This window comes from Larus michahellis, chromosome 1 (genome assembly GCF_964199755.1).
Source record: "Larus michahellis chromosome 1, bLarMic1.1, whole genome shotgun sequence".
Lineage (NCBI taxonomy): Eukaryota > Metazoa > Chordata > Aves > Charadriiformes > Laridae > Larus > Larus michahellis.
This window is the reverse complement of record NC_133896.1, coordinates 164491335-164506510: the sequence shown is the minus strand read 5'-3', so window position 1 is coordinate 164506510 and position 15176 is coordinate 164491335. Positions and strand designations below refer to the sequence as shown.

General features: G+C 36.2%; 1 protein-coding gene across 3 annotated transcripts in view; it reads right to left on the bottom strand.

Moving 5' to 3' along the window:
• Positions 1-15176, bottom strand: part of STK24 (serine/threonine kinase 24) — a 59236-nt gene that overhangs the window by 19818 nt on the left and 24242 nt on the right. For 2 of the 3 annotated variants that reach the window (XM_074562629.1, XM_074562620.1), the window contains exon 3: positions 1470-1526. In XM_074562629.1, the coding sequence (XP_074418730.1) occupies positions 1470-1526 (57 nt within the window). Of the gene's footprint in view, positions 1-1469; positions 1527-11834; positions 11930-15176 lie in introns of those variants that run through there. The other variant, XM_074562638.1, reaches the window with a different exon arrangement.

The window sequence follows — 15176 nt, the reverse complement described above, 5'->3', positions numbered from 1 at the left end:
CCTACCAGATTCCAGTTGAGAACCATAATGTGCGTGTTAGAACTAGGAAAACATGCAGCAGAACACAAATTGAAAATGAATGAAGCACACACAAGATGCTTAATATACACTTAAATGATGATTTCAGTTCTGTGGCGCAATTTCTTCAACAACATTTTAGGATGTGATCAAAGACTTTGCACTATTTCTAGGCAACAAACCCAGGGAATAAACATGTGGTGATCACACAAGTGAAATGTGTGTGATTAAGAAAAAAAAGGACAAGAAAATATGATCAATCTGTTTTCTTTCTCCTCTTTTACACCTTTTTGAGCACGAAGAAAGTGATAATTAATTCATAAAAGAAAACCCAATTTCTAATTGTTCTTCTGCCAGGAAAAAACTATCACAACAATAACAAACTTTTTTCAGCATATCTTTATGAGGAACATTATCAATTTCTACACAACCACAGAACTCCTTCTAACAGGATGTGGAAACTAAAGGTATAAATAGGTCCCAAAAAGTAATTACAGTGAAAATACAGCAGCACAACTGCAGGAAGCCCACATTTATTACCCCTCCTGCCTTCTGGATGTCACCAGCAAAATCCCTCTAGACTGGCCATTTTCCTTTCACTCTTTCATCAAGCATTTATTTGTTGCCTCACTTGAGAACAGCAAACTATGCTACCAAGATATTCTGTTTCCAGTGGTATGACAATTTTCACATATGTAAAACATCCATTTTTATTTCTATAATAGTATTTTTTAAATCCACAATGAATTTAAGATGGTGTGTGATTTTGTTTGGTTAAAGTCAGAGAAAACATAATCTGCACCGAATTTTTGAATTATGATTCAAAATTGGGTACTCCGTCCCAGGTGCAGAATGCGGCATTTGCTCTCATTAAATTTCATACGGTTGGTGATTTCCCAGCTCTCTGGTCTACCCAGGGCTCTTGGCAAGGCCTCTCTATCCTCGAGGGAATTCACAGCTCCTCCTGTTTCTTTGAAATATATTTTCTAATACCAGCCTAAATTGTGTTTCTGTCTATTTAGACACCAGTGAGACTTCAAACAAGGAAACTTTTGTTTGTTTTTCTGGGGGTGGTGGTGGTGAGGAAGATAAATTAAAATGTATATAGTAGGAGGAGCTGTGGTGGCAGAAACACAGAAGAAAAAAAGAAAAAAAAAAAAAAAAAAAACTTATTTTCAGCCACTTGTGCTCTCTGGCTGACTGAAGATTAGCATTACAAGATGTTTATATCCTGTTTCCAATATTAGGTTGCTTAGTTCCCTTCCATCTATACAAATAATCAGTCTTGCCTCATGGAAAATAACACTTTCCCAGCATTGACAAACACTTTTTCTCCTTTACTGGAAACAAACTTTGTCATAGCCAAATGACATATTATAGTTTCCAGAATTATAAGATAGAAAAATAATTATACGACCTAAAATAACAAAAATCATACATAATTTACTTACTAGATCAAGGGCAGAGCCTCCACCCAGATATTCCATTATTATCCATAATTTTGTATCCTGCAAAACAAAATCAAAGAAATTTATGAAGTGTAAAAGAAAAATATCAGTTATTAAGTTAGTGGGACTTGTTCCATTCTTTTTGCTGAAGAAAGAATCTATAGTTTTGAAACACCATTAATGTTTAGCAGTTCCTCCAAAATATCTTTGGATTATTCTTTAAAGATACACTATCTCTAGTCCCATCTGATAAGGAATTAATTTAGTCTGTCACAGGATATTTACACAATCATGTGCGTTCAAGAAAGTTTAATTCTGTTCATCTAAATTAACAAGAGGAAAGCTACTTCACATTTACCAATGAGTAAGAGCACAAACATTAGAAGTTCATTACTTTCAAATAATTGGTGCATGCTCTTAATGTCACACTCAAGCTCATATCATGGTACCTCTTTATTGTACTGATACTAATACTACTAGAATGCAGACAGTGTCCAGGGAAGAAGAAACTACTCTTTAATCCCTACCAGAGTCAAGTAGCAGAACATAACCTCTTGCCTTTATGCCGACTAGAACTGGACAAGTATTCTGGGCTTGAATTCACCAGCATAGTAACTCCCAAAAGCCACCCACCTACTTTTTCTTATCACATTCCTTAGCACAGTTTGCAAAAGTATCTTCTGAGACAAGAAAGAGACAGCCAGGGGCCACTCAATGAAAACAGAGGAGAATAAACTTACATTTTAAAACTCTTATTATAGACATTCAGAATACCAAATAATAAATACATTACATAAAATATATTTACTTTCATTAGAAAAAATGTCTTGATTTTGTTGATTATCTTTATCCGTAGAGATACTCCAAAATACTTTCTTAAACAAGCCTGACTCCTGTCTGGGTTGAACTCAATTTAAAATTTATTCTTTGCATCTCTGCATTGTTTCATTTTTTTGAACAATCATCTATCTCAGACCTGAGGAAGAACACCGGCAAGTTTCTTCCACTAATACTTATGCACCTGATATATGGTATAGGATTTTGAAAAACTGTGTTCAAGAAAAATAATCTTTATTACTAGCTTGCTTCATCTGAGATGACTCTAGCAATTTGCTAGCTTTAGCTAGTAAAATAAAAGCTAACAACAAAAAAATCAAGCTACTATATTCTCAAGGGGAAGCTTGATACATCCTATAGGAACGTTTAACACAAGGTATACAATACACTATGCTAAGAAAAAGACTAGGTCCAATAATTTCTTTCCGTTGTTCGCAGCATCTTATTCCCAAATACACTAAGAGAAGCAGTTAGTCCACCTTTTCCTTGCAGTACCAACCTTGAAACATGTTCTAAAGAAAGGTCATAAATGTACCAGATAGATATTTAAATGAAACTGCTGCATGGAACATATGGTAAGGTATTGTTTCATTTTAGGTTTTATGATTATCAAGTTATATTATGGTTTGTTAGTTTTAACTCCATGTACCAAACATTCCCAAGACTTCTAGCATAAAAAACACAGGGGTCCCCAAGTAAGGAACACATAAATAGCAACAATATTCCTTTACTTTGCCCGCAAAATAAAACTTCATGTAAAAATAACAGCTCACAGGCAGGGCAAGTAAGACTCTGAATAATCATCTATAAAGATGGATTGAAATTTTTAGAAAACTGACAAATGTAATGCAGAACATAACTTTTTCTAAATCTCCTAAGGGATTAGAACATTTTAGCCCTTAGTACTCACTTAAGCCTTTTAGTCGTTATTATAGCTGTGGTTTCATCTGCATCTGTCCCCTCTCTGGTCTCAGGATGGACTTTCTGTAGGTAAATGCGCACAGCCCTCCCAACCTACCCCCGGTTACAAAAATTGTACTACTTTTAGGTAAAATCCCAGATTAGAGTTCCTTCATCATCCGCTATTTTTAACACACAGATCCAGCTAAATTTAGATACCTTTCTTCAGGAGTCAACTAATATTACTTACAAACACAGTGTTGTTAAAAATATTTTAAAAGAGCCAGAACACATTTTTAGGGAGGAAAAAGTAATTCTAAAATATAATCTAGCTAAGTATCTCCATACAGCATTCTAATAATGCTTACTTTCTGCAGACACCACAGATATTCCAAGAATTATTGGTCATCCCGAGGGAGTCCCTTATAGTACTGAAATACTCATTTTGCTGCTAAGAGTTTCTCAGATTTTGCCTTTCCCTTTAAGGCTCCGGGTCCTAACAGTTCCAGGACAAGTATGCTTCTGAGTATGCTTTCAAAGCTGGATGAAATTCCCTGAATATTCAAATTTTGCACGTCCGCAAAATTTACACTTAATTTTAATAGTAATTTAAATGCAAACATGTCAACTGTATCACTATTTTTCATTTCAATGGAAATGCCTGGGTGGGAAAGAACAAGGCAGGACAAACGAACCCCTTCATCCTCTCAAAAATAAAAAAAACCAAAACCAAACCATACCAAGAAGTCAAGAAGAGATACATCTTGCCTTTTTGTATCATCTCAATTACCTCGTGGATTTAAAAAGCTAACAATTTGAAATAAGATACAATTTCCCAACAGATAACTTCTCCATAAAAGTAGCTACTAAATTCACCAGCTGAAAGTTAGAAATTAGCAGTAGCAGAAAATAAATTTTAAAAAATTTAAGAATATCATTTTAATTACGTAGTTACACAATCATGTAACACAATTACAAAACTACAAATTACAAAATTCATAGTCTTTTTAAATCATCATTTATCCTTTTCAGTTCTTTTCCTAGTTTGCTCAGTCTTTGCTCCTGAAACTTTCATCAGCTGCTTGGGGCCATGTGTCTGAATTTACAATATAAAAGCCATGGCTCCAGTAAACTCAGTAATACTACATTTTAAAACAAGTAAAGTATGGAAATGCAGTTAGGGAACACACACATAACTGTATCTGTATCCCAGTGTGAAGCTAAGCAATAGCAATCTATTACACTTAGGGCATCTTGGTATCTGTTACCCTAGACTCAAAGTGATTTTTAATTCCCTATGGTTCCCCCTTCCCCTCGCCACAGAAATACTACCCAATTTCATGTATGTTTTGTTGGTGGTGTTTTTTTTAAGTTTTCATTATTCATATGAAGTATCTGAACAGATGTAATTACTATTGTAGAGAATCTTACTATCACCTTTAACTAATTTTTGCTGGAAATTTTTTTTTTAGCATTCCTTTTTAAAATCTGCATACATCGCTTAACAAGAAAATGCAAAGAAATGCTTTTGGTGAGACAGTTTTAATGATTTGCTTAATACATACTCTACTACATAGAGCCAGTAACCTATATATAGCTACTTTATGCCACGTAACAACAGCACAAGGCAAGTAGAGCACTACTATCAATTGACTTTGGCATCACCAGAGCAATGTGCCTCCTTCTTTCCTTCCTTTCCAAGTATCTCTGGCATGCTTCACATTCCCTAACACCTACTGTCATTTTGCTTTTTAAAGCTGCCCAAATTCTTTTTTTGCTTGTACTTCTCACATTCTTCAGCATACATTCCCCACTTTTCCTCTCAAACAGAACACCAAAGCACTAAATTTTCTTCCATAGCCTAGATTAGTAATCACATATTACACATAATCACTTATATTTTCAAGAGGATATTACACTTATATACTGAGACTAGCAACGTTCAGTGGTCCATTTTAAGATCTGAAATAAGATCGGTTTTCTTCTGTTAAGCATCAGGCACAACACAGCATTGAATTTTCTTCCAAATACAGTGAAGCCATGGTGAGTCATCAATCCAAATTTAGGATTATTATTTCTCTATAAACATAGATGAGCGCATTAATGAGGGCAGATGGAACACTTCCTTTTTCACAGTAGGAACTAGAGGTTTTCCCCTGATGCCCTGAAACTGAGGAAAGGAACAGTTTTGGGATCTAAAAGCAGCTCTGTTACAGAAAGGCAGAGTTTCTGTAAATCCTTTCCAAACTAGTTTGCACTTCTTGAGGTTTGACTTCTGATTTTAACTCTGGAACCACACAAAAACCTTACAATAGCAGCTTTATCTCTAATGAAGCATCCTCCATTAAGTCACTGTTATACCATGAAAGTATTTGTAAATTAAGTGGAATTACAGCACATGAAGAACTTCTAATATGCAAAAATCAAGGACTATACACCAAAAAAAGGCCATCTCACCAAAAAACTCCTGTAGAGTCTCGTAAGTACATTTTAACCAAAATCAGAGTATAGAAGACACATACAGAAATAAGTAATCAAGATTAAAATGTTTGTTTGTAAGTCCTTACGAAGTTAATAAAACATCTGAACAAACATGGAGAAGCCTATCTTGAGAGACAATTTGCATTTTTTTTTTTTAAGAACAAACTCACACATTTCCTAGCACTGTGATATTATACAGAAGAAATTGAAGTAAAGCAATCAAGCCACAGTACGCATTGATTAAAATGTTTCTAAATCGCCTTGCTTGAGGGAAGGAGAAGGTGCAGAAGAAAACATAACAGAGCCACGAAAGAGAAGGACTAGATGGATTCGGAAGGAAGAGCACCAAATGACCTGTACAGTAATTTAGAATTTAACTAAAAGTCTTAAATCAACAAAGTCGACTAATGCAATTTAAAAACGGTAGTCCAACAGCGAGAACATGTTTGGTTCTAAGTGAAATAAACCCCCACACACACACCTATTTTGAGAAATAGAATTTCCCACCTTAAATTTATTGTGAGAAAGGGTATTTCCCACCTTAAATTTATGGTACACAATTAGCAGCAGAATAGAGGGTATTTATAAATATGTACAAAAGGCTTGTGTAGTTCTGGAGACAAGCCATCTCCAAATTCCACTTAGAATCTGTACTTCCAAGCACTTTAACTTATGTCAAAGTTACATACTTGATTGTAATAACGCAACAATTTGCTGATCAAAATAAAGCTTAATTTGATCTATATACTAAAAGTTTTACCATCACTAAATTAGCAGAAAAAGCTACAGTATTGAAAAAGAGAAACAGAATGCCCTGGACTAATCTGAATAATACCTCAACTAATTGGAAAAGAACAAACTAGTTCCAAAACTGATACGTATTGCACAATGTGTGGTATTTTGTCCAACAAAAATTTCAGTCTAACTGATATATATGTCACAGTAATACAGGCCAGAAAAAAAGACTTATATCTCAACACTGGTATAAATTTAGTATTAATGTTCATACTGACTTTCCAGCTTAAGAAACCACACTAAAAGAACCTTGAAATACACAACGTATGCAACAGGATAACCTAAGTTGCATTCCTGCCACAGGTTGTTACTACTCCTCACAGAGATTTGTCTTCTGTTAACTTCATATATAAAAACACCCAGGGAAGTTTGACAGCTGTAGCAACCAGAAGCTTCTTAGCACAGTGTTTCTTAGATGCCTGACTTCAAAAACATGATGCAGAGATCACGAAACTTGTCTTCTATATCTACTTTAAGCAGCCTTGCCCACTGATTCCCTGTTTTGGAAGGAAAGAAAGATATTTTTTTTCAGGATTTCTTCACACTTAGGCTTTTAACTGTGCATCTGAAGCCCGTGCTGCTCGACAAAGCCACCAGGTGGCAGAATCACATAATGCCAAAGATACTCACAACCCCCCCAGCAAAGAAGGTCCGGCCCCAAAAGAAGCTGTGCAACCCCCCAAAAACAGAAGCACAAAACCACCTGTTTAAAATTAATCTGAAAACATTTATCGTTCTTACACCCTTCATAAAAAGAGGAAGAAATGAGTAACCAAAGAGAAATACACCTTAAGGAATATTGATCACTCGTACATCCGAATTCTCCAAAACGCAGGTATTCTTTTATTCATTCACCATCTCCTTTGAACACCCGGTCACAATAGTAGTTACTGTCTTGTCATACAGGATTAAGAACAGGCACACCCTGGCATTTCAAATCTCATTATTTATTAACTCACATGGATATCTGTGAGCTTATACACAGAGACAAGAAACAGATCGATCAGAAAAAAAATTAAGTTTTGCTTGTGCCATAAGTGATGCATTGAGGTAGTGACAGGAAATGGCATTTATATATTTGTGGGTTTTGCTCCTCTTACCCTTGCCTTTCTCAAACCTTTCCACAACAACACTAAACCTTGCCAACTGTTTCAAACCTGAAAACATATATCAAGAAGCATCAAGAACTCCAAAATATTTTAAATGCCCTTCCCCTGGAGTTTATCCTTTCATCAAGAAAACCACATATACAACAAAACTATTAGTTTAGGCTTTAGAGAGAAGGCACCTATGACTTGATGTATCGCCATTAGATCCTTCAAGCTCATCAGGATTTGCAAACCTTGCAGATGTTAGTTGACTTTTCATTTTCTAGACCCACAGATTCGTAGTAGAATAGATACCATTTGCCAAAAGTGAGTTCTTGGTGGCTGTTACTGTTATTCAGCAAATGCATAGTTTTGGCAAGGAATACACAGAGGTCTACCTCATGGCCTCAATCCTTGTCATTTCTTGACTAGTTATAAATATTACCTATATATAGTATTGGTTCAATTTAAATCTAATCAGGACTAGATCATCAAGTGCTGCCATATATTAACATTGCAAAATGAACAGCATACCACTTTCTGCTTTCGTTCCATTCTTTCCAGTACGCAATCCCTGGACAGAGGAGGTAAGCAATGCACCCTTGAACCTCAAACAGCCTATCCAGATGCCAGTTGGATTGCTCAATGTCATATAATAACTCTTTTGACAGATGAAAGGGATGTGACAACAGGTGGAATTACTGTTTGCAAAAGAAAATTATTTACACTGCAGTTTCTCCAAAATTTGAACACCATGGGTACCCAATTCTGTTAGTATAAATAGTAAATAATCAAGCTCTTTGCATTGAAAACGGACAAACCAATTCTACCACTCCATATCTAGGGTCCTATGACTGTGTAAGAGCTATCAAGAAAGGCTACAATGTTTTTACAAGCTTTTGAAACTGCCTTCACAGAAGACAAAGTCAGAAAAAACCCAAAACTTTCAGTACCAACTGACGCAAACTTTCTAAGACAGTATAGTTTGTTCTTAAAGGCAATCTTAGTAAGCATTACTATTTTTTGCCCATATCTGATGAACAAAAAGTTCTCGAGCCTCATTACGAGAAATAAAGAAGGCCACCATCATTCCGACACTTCCTAGGAAGCACATTGAGTTCATCATGCAGTCGATCCTTCACTTGAACTTTTATTTCACAATCTATTCATCTGCTAATGTTCTTCCATCTATTTCCACCCATTACAACAACATAAACTTGTATAGATTGGTGTATCATTTTATATAAGGAGGGGATGAGAGGGGGAGCTATTTGTTTGCATCATTACAGATTTCATTAAATAAAACCAAACTGCAGTATTCCCTAAAGACACTTGTTTCAGAGCACCTGAAAGTCAGATGGCATGGAAAGACAATTGTTGGCTTTGGAGAACAAGAAAAACTATTTTATGAGAGAACAAGGCTAAAGACATCCAGGTTGCCCTAGCCACCAAAGACATCCTCTGGATAAATTGTCCTCTCCCTTCCCCTTCCACCTCCACCGTCCTGTCACAACTAACAGTCCATTTTTGAGAGCAGAGTCTTCAAGTACTGTCCAGTTTTCTCAGAAAGGTGAAAAATAACTGAAGCAACAACAGCTGCAGTGAATTAGCCATCTTTAACCTTGGAAATTAATATCCTGCTTTGGTGTTTCAGAGTATAAGAGGAGCAAAAGCAGATGTTATAAAATTCAGATTAAGATAATCTATTCATCAAGAAAGTATGAGCAAAAATCTAGCCATGCTGAAGTAGATCATCTGCAATACTACTAAAGAAAACAGTTAAAATTGATCTTGCTTCTTAAATGAATGATTGAATTTTACTACCAATTTGAAAGGCCCCAAAGAGAAAGAATATTGCTGTGAATATCAGTTCCCCCCAGGAAAAACTGGCGAAGCAGTAACTAGATTTATATTTGAAAGGATTTATTTAAGTATTTCATGAATACCAGAGCCTCCAAATAATATAATACTTCCCACCTATAGCTAGGTCTCTCATTTTATCAGAATGTATGTCCATCAACAGATATTTTATTTTAGATTAGAAAGAACTCCAGAAATTCTCAGCGCTGGTTCTACTCTTACTAAATTCCTAGAGAAGCAGGCATAAGACTAACCTTATTTTTAAACCCAACAAAAAAAAAAAACTAAACAAAAACACCAAAAAAAAAACCCCTAAACAAAGACGCCTCCACTTTCACTGACACTAAACGGCCGCTCAAATGAAGGAAAAAAGATATGCCTTTGTTTCCTTCTCATCTGCTCATAGGGGAGGGCAACCCATTAATAAACTATATTTGTGATTTAGCTTGTCTTACAGGAACAGAATGAACTTGGTAAGATTTACACAAGCTGCAGTGTGCTACTGCTCATTTTGGCACATTCAGTAATACCTTGTAGAGGTAAAAAAGTGTATTCTAACACTTCTTTTCCCCCCAGAATTCCCAGGAAAAAAATTGCCGTTGGCTGTTTTGCCTCTCCTAACACCAGAAGAAGGGGTATAGATATGACACATCATGGAAAGACTATACATTAAGAAAAAAAAAAAATCCAAACTCCTACAGTGAACAAGCGACATATGAAATGTAGAGGATTACAAAAAAAAATTTCCAACTAAACTAGGGAAGCTGACTACTGTAAAAGAAATCTCAGCATTTGGGGGGGGGGGGGGGAACCAAAAACAACAACCAACAAACACAAAACCAACCTAACAAAAAACCCCAAACCCATAAAAACCAAAACCAACCAAAGAGTCAAGCAAAACCCAAGCTACTTTAACATACCAACATAGCCAGGACCTGCAAACACAAGTCTGGAGGATCTGCAAGTTGTTCATAACGTTCAAAGCTATATAAGTGTTGAATTAGGTGCAATATTATTTTATAGGATGAGGTAGGATATTATTTTATAGAACAATCCACTTCTTTACTACCTCAACATATTTAAGTCACTGTCTACAGAACCTTTGTATTTAGATGGTAAAGCCCAATAAAAAGGCTAGCTAGATGGCAGTTACTGAAAGTACTCTACATAGTCAGAAATCTCTTACTTAGGCTTAAAAAAGTCAAGCTAACAGTTAAATAATACACTCTCATAAATGGAAAAACCAAGGCAAAAGTTGTTAAACAGGGTACCTGCAGTCACAGAGGACTTAGATCATTTAAGCTATATCTGTTACTGAGTGCCAACTATGCTCTCCAAATCCACACCCTTAGGAAAAAATAAAAAATAAAATAATCTGTTCAGCAAACATAACTCATATTTACTAACCATCTACTACACTCCCAAGCATTCCCATTTAAAAAAGAAAATGAAAAACAAAACAAAAAAAATTCCCACACAACAAAAAAAAACAAGAAAGTTCTTCCTCACGTTTCCTGTCACGTGGGTTTCATATAATGTTTACTGGAATAAGAACAAGAAAAGCAAGATCTAGAGCTGAGTGTTCGCAGAAGTGACCTGAAGGTGGGTGGGGAAGGGGTAGAAATCAACCCCTGAGAAGTCTTTTATAAAATAAATAAATAAATTTTAAAACTAACATGGGATTTTTGCATTTAAATTTCTGATGTCAAGGTAAACTTCTGTTTATTTTAGATTGCTCTTTCTACTAAGTAACTATTCCATAGGCATTTGGAAGACAAAAACAGCTGTGCTACATCTAGGTAGCACCTTTAACAAGGATGTATTTCTGTCGCGGAGAATGAAATGCAGTAATTTGTTTCTACAGAACTTTTCTGGGATAATGCTCACTAGAAAATTAAACACACAAAGAATTAGGTGGAAATCATCTGAATACTAAGGAATTATTCAGAGATCCATTTTTTAAAAAAGCCTTTTAAAAGCGTGTGGAGCAAGCAGGGTTTGGTTGGGTTGTTTGGGTTTTTTTCCTGACTTTGTCCTTAAGGATCATTAATTGCGAAAAAGCTCAAGTTTGAACCCTCATCCAAAATATGAAAAACAAAATAAGGGAAGGCCAGGAGTGTATATCTGAGTACAAACCCAGGAAATACAAAATGTCTTGTTCTCTTCCACTGGGGGCATGTTCTTAAGCAAATGGACAAGGATTACTGACAGCAATGGACATCTCCATGAAACTTACAGGGCTGCAACCATCTGATGAGGCCTCACAGAGTACTCAAAAAAGTTTTCATGAAGAGCCATGAACAGAAAAGTTTAGGAGATGGTAATGCTGTACTAAAGAATATTACCACACTGGGGTGCAGGACTGATGAGAATTATTTTGTCTGGGGAGCATTTCTGAGGCGCTTACCTCCTTTGAAGTCTCTTGGCGTCAGGATGAATGCTAGCTGTCCTCGGGCTGCCATCCCTTTGAGGGGAGGGAGATACAGATGAGCCCAAAGGTTCTCTTCTAAACACAAGTCCTTACTGCAAGCTGGCCAAAAGGTCCCTGCAATCAAAGAAATCATTGTGGTTTTGCATGTGGCGCATTTATGTCCTTTAATCAAGGTTTGTCAGCCATCTAACATGTTCAACCACAAAGGAAAAAATAAATGCATCTGCTGGGTAGCCAATGCAGAACAGAGACTAAGGAAAGAGAAGAATTGTTCATTCCAGTTTGGACACTATGAACTCCATGAAAAACACAGGCAACACGATTTTTCAGACTAAGCAGAACCACCTTAGTATACAGTATTTTATGCATGTATATATGTATTTCAAAAAGCTATTTGCCTTTGGAATAATTTTCCAACACTCAAACTCCTGCCTTCTTCAGATCTCAAGAAAAAATATCACTTTTTCATTTCTAGACATACATACTAGTCAATGTATTCTACAATCTAATGCAGCAGTCACTCTTCAACAATTACTTCTTGCAATTACCACAGCAGTACACAATTAATCCTTAAATGCATTCTTTTTGCCATAAGCTAGTTGTAACAGAGCTTGCAGAGCCACTTGCTAGGGAAAAAAAAAAAAAAAAAAAAAAAAAGACAATGAAAGTTCTGTCACAGTACTGATAAAAGATTCCTTCTGCAGAACCCTTAGCAAACTTTTGTGTTTGCATGCCAACATGCTAGAGCCACAAGCTCCATGTTTTCCTCAGTGTGAGTCATCTCTAACAGTGTCCATATTCACAGCCTCTTTGGCACATTTCCTGGGCACATAGCCTTCCACCATAGAAATGAATTTTTATAGCCCGGCTGTCACAAGCCTAGGCATGTCATATTAAGCACATGATTTCCCAGAGCTCCAAACTAATGGAGCTCTTCTACCAAAGTATATTATAGTAGAAGCAAACAGACGCATATTTCTTGTCTTGGCTGCAAAACCAGTTCCCAGATAGTAAACACAAGAAACTTACACAGTAACTGAAGAAGTGTACATATTTCACTTCCTAAAGGACTGGGTAACCACTTCTTTGGAACATTAAGTGTATGCGAGCCCATACTCTTCCTCTTCCCACCTGCGTACAGCCATTTTCCCTCTTCTCACTTCTAAAAACAGCCGTGGGAGAGCAAAAATCCTGTCCCTTACAAGCATTACCCTTTTAACTTTCAAGTTTTTTATTACCTAGTGTGGCAGACAATAGTCATCTCCCTCCCCTTCCCTGTCCACTAGGCAAATAACCACTTCATAAGCACACACAACCTTAGGGGGAAAAAACGTAACTGCAATCTGTGGCAATCTTTTTCCCCAGGAAGTTTTTTTAAAGAGGCACACAAAGGTGGTTCTATGACAATCCCAATGTTTCCTCTATTAATGTCTTACAGGTAGTCATTGAGAAGGCAAGAAACAAAAACGTAACCCATAATCAAAGCTCCACATGGAACTGAATTTTACTGAGAGATACCTCAAATGGTTACTAATAAACTGTACAAAGTCCCAAAATGGGAAATCAGAAGCAAAAGGAAATCAGCATTAGTTTACAGAATTAACTCGTTCAGACAAATTGCATTACAAGAAAACCATAACTAACAAATGAACCTTGCATCTGATGAATACTGAGATTAGTAATTTTTTCTTCAACAAAAATGTCATCCTATTTGCACCTATGTATCTTAAGCCTATTTGACTGGAGTAGTTCCCATCAGTAACACTCAGGGGTTTTATGAAATACTCCCCTCTCTGGACCAGAAACAAACTTCCAACAGAGAATACGAGGCACAAGAACCCCTTTACCTCCATTGCCAAAAAAATAGCTACGTTAATGTTTACATCTGTTCCTGTTTACCCATTACATCAAATTAAATTGAAAATGAAAGGTACAACTCAAGTTTACTTCTTTGCACAAATATCAATCCACACATCAGTTTAATCCTTTTTTCACCACTTGTGTATGCAACTTGCAACACCTTTGCACCCAGCTCTGCACGTTGTAAATCTTTACTCCTCTTTTCCATTCACATTGCTATTACATTCCACTCCTTCCTCTATAGAACATTCATAGGCCAATCCTTCTTCAAAACTCTTACTACTAATGAAGTTGTATGTATCAACCCTAGAATTGCCCAGGATCTTCAACTCGGACTTCTGACAAGCTCATTGCTCCGATCCCTGTGAAACACAATTTTTCTGAAAACAATAATTGTTTTTCACTTTTTCTGTTTACAACTCTTCCCTGACCTCTAATTACTGCTAAAAACACCTTCTATTCACATCCACCATTTCCATTCTGCCTTCCTCCCCTATGTTTTTGTCTCCTTACAAATTGTCGTTTCAAGCAACTGCTGAAGAAAGCAGAGAGAAAGCCTTAATACCTCCAGATGGTGACTTTTATCCCAACTGTTATGCAACAGGTTACAAATGTGGTAGTATAAGGAAAAAACTAGATGGAAAGAACATTAAGAATTTGGTTGAAAACACTGGCTCCCCTGAATACAAGAACTGCGATGTTTTTGAACTAATACAGTCCATAAACTTACTCACCATGGAACTTTCCTTTTAAAGTTTAATATTTTTGAGTCTAACCAACTTTTTCTAACTAAGTTTCTCAAAGTTCTACATTCAACCACTTTAATATGGTTATTAATATGTTCTATAACATGCCATAAGATAATATTCTCTTATATGTGACTTTTCTGCTTTTATACAACTATCTCCATACAGACCATAGGAAGACCTAGTAGAATTCTTTTGACCCAAAGAACTGTATAAATGCTAAAGTATATTGAAGTAAAAGAAAGTCAACTGAGCAATACAAACTACCTCATGTTCACATAAAGATATGACACAAACATAGTAAGTATGTAAGAGCACAAGATTAGAACAGAGGTATGTAAAGAAAGAAGTTTTCAATTGAAATGGCAAATGTTTTAAAGGTTCATGAGAACACGGTCTCAATAAATTGGCAGCCACCTGATAGTGCCATTGGTCACATTCTAGCTGAAAAGCCTTGTGCCAGGAAGCCTATTTGGGCAACAAGATGGGGAACCAGCCCATGGAACTACTCCACCTAAACCTGGGCACAAATACATAGACAGACACATACTTTTTTTCAGCATTACTGTTTGCTGATCAAAGAAGCTTCATAAGCAATGATTCAGCAGTGCGCTCCATAAATCTGAACCAGCAGTGTAAAATCTCCCACCTCCTTAAAAGAAAAAAAAAGAGAAAAAAAAAAAGAAACAAACAAAAAAAGGGCAATTAGTCC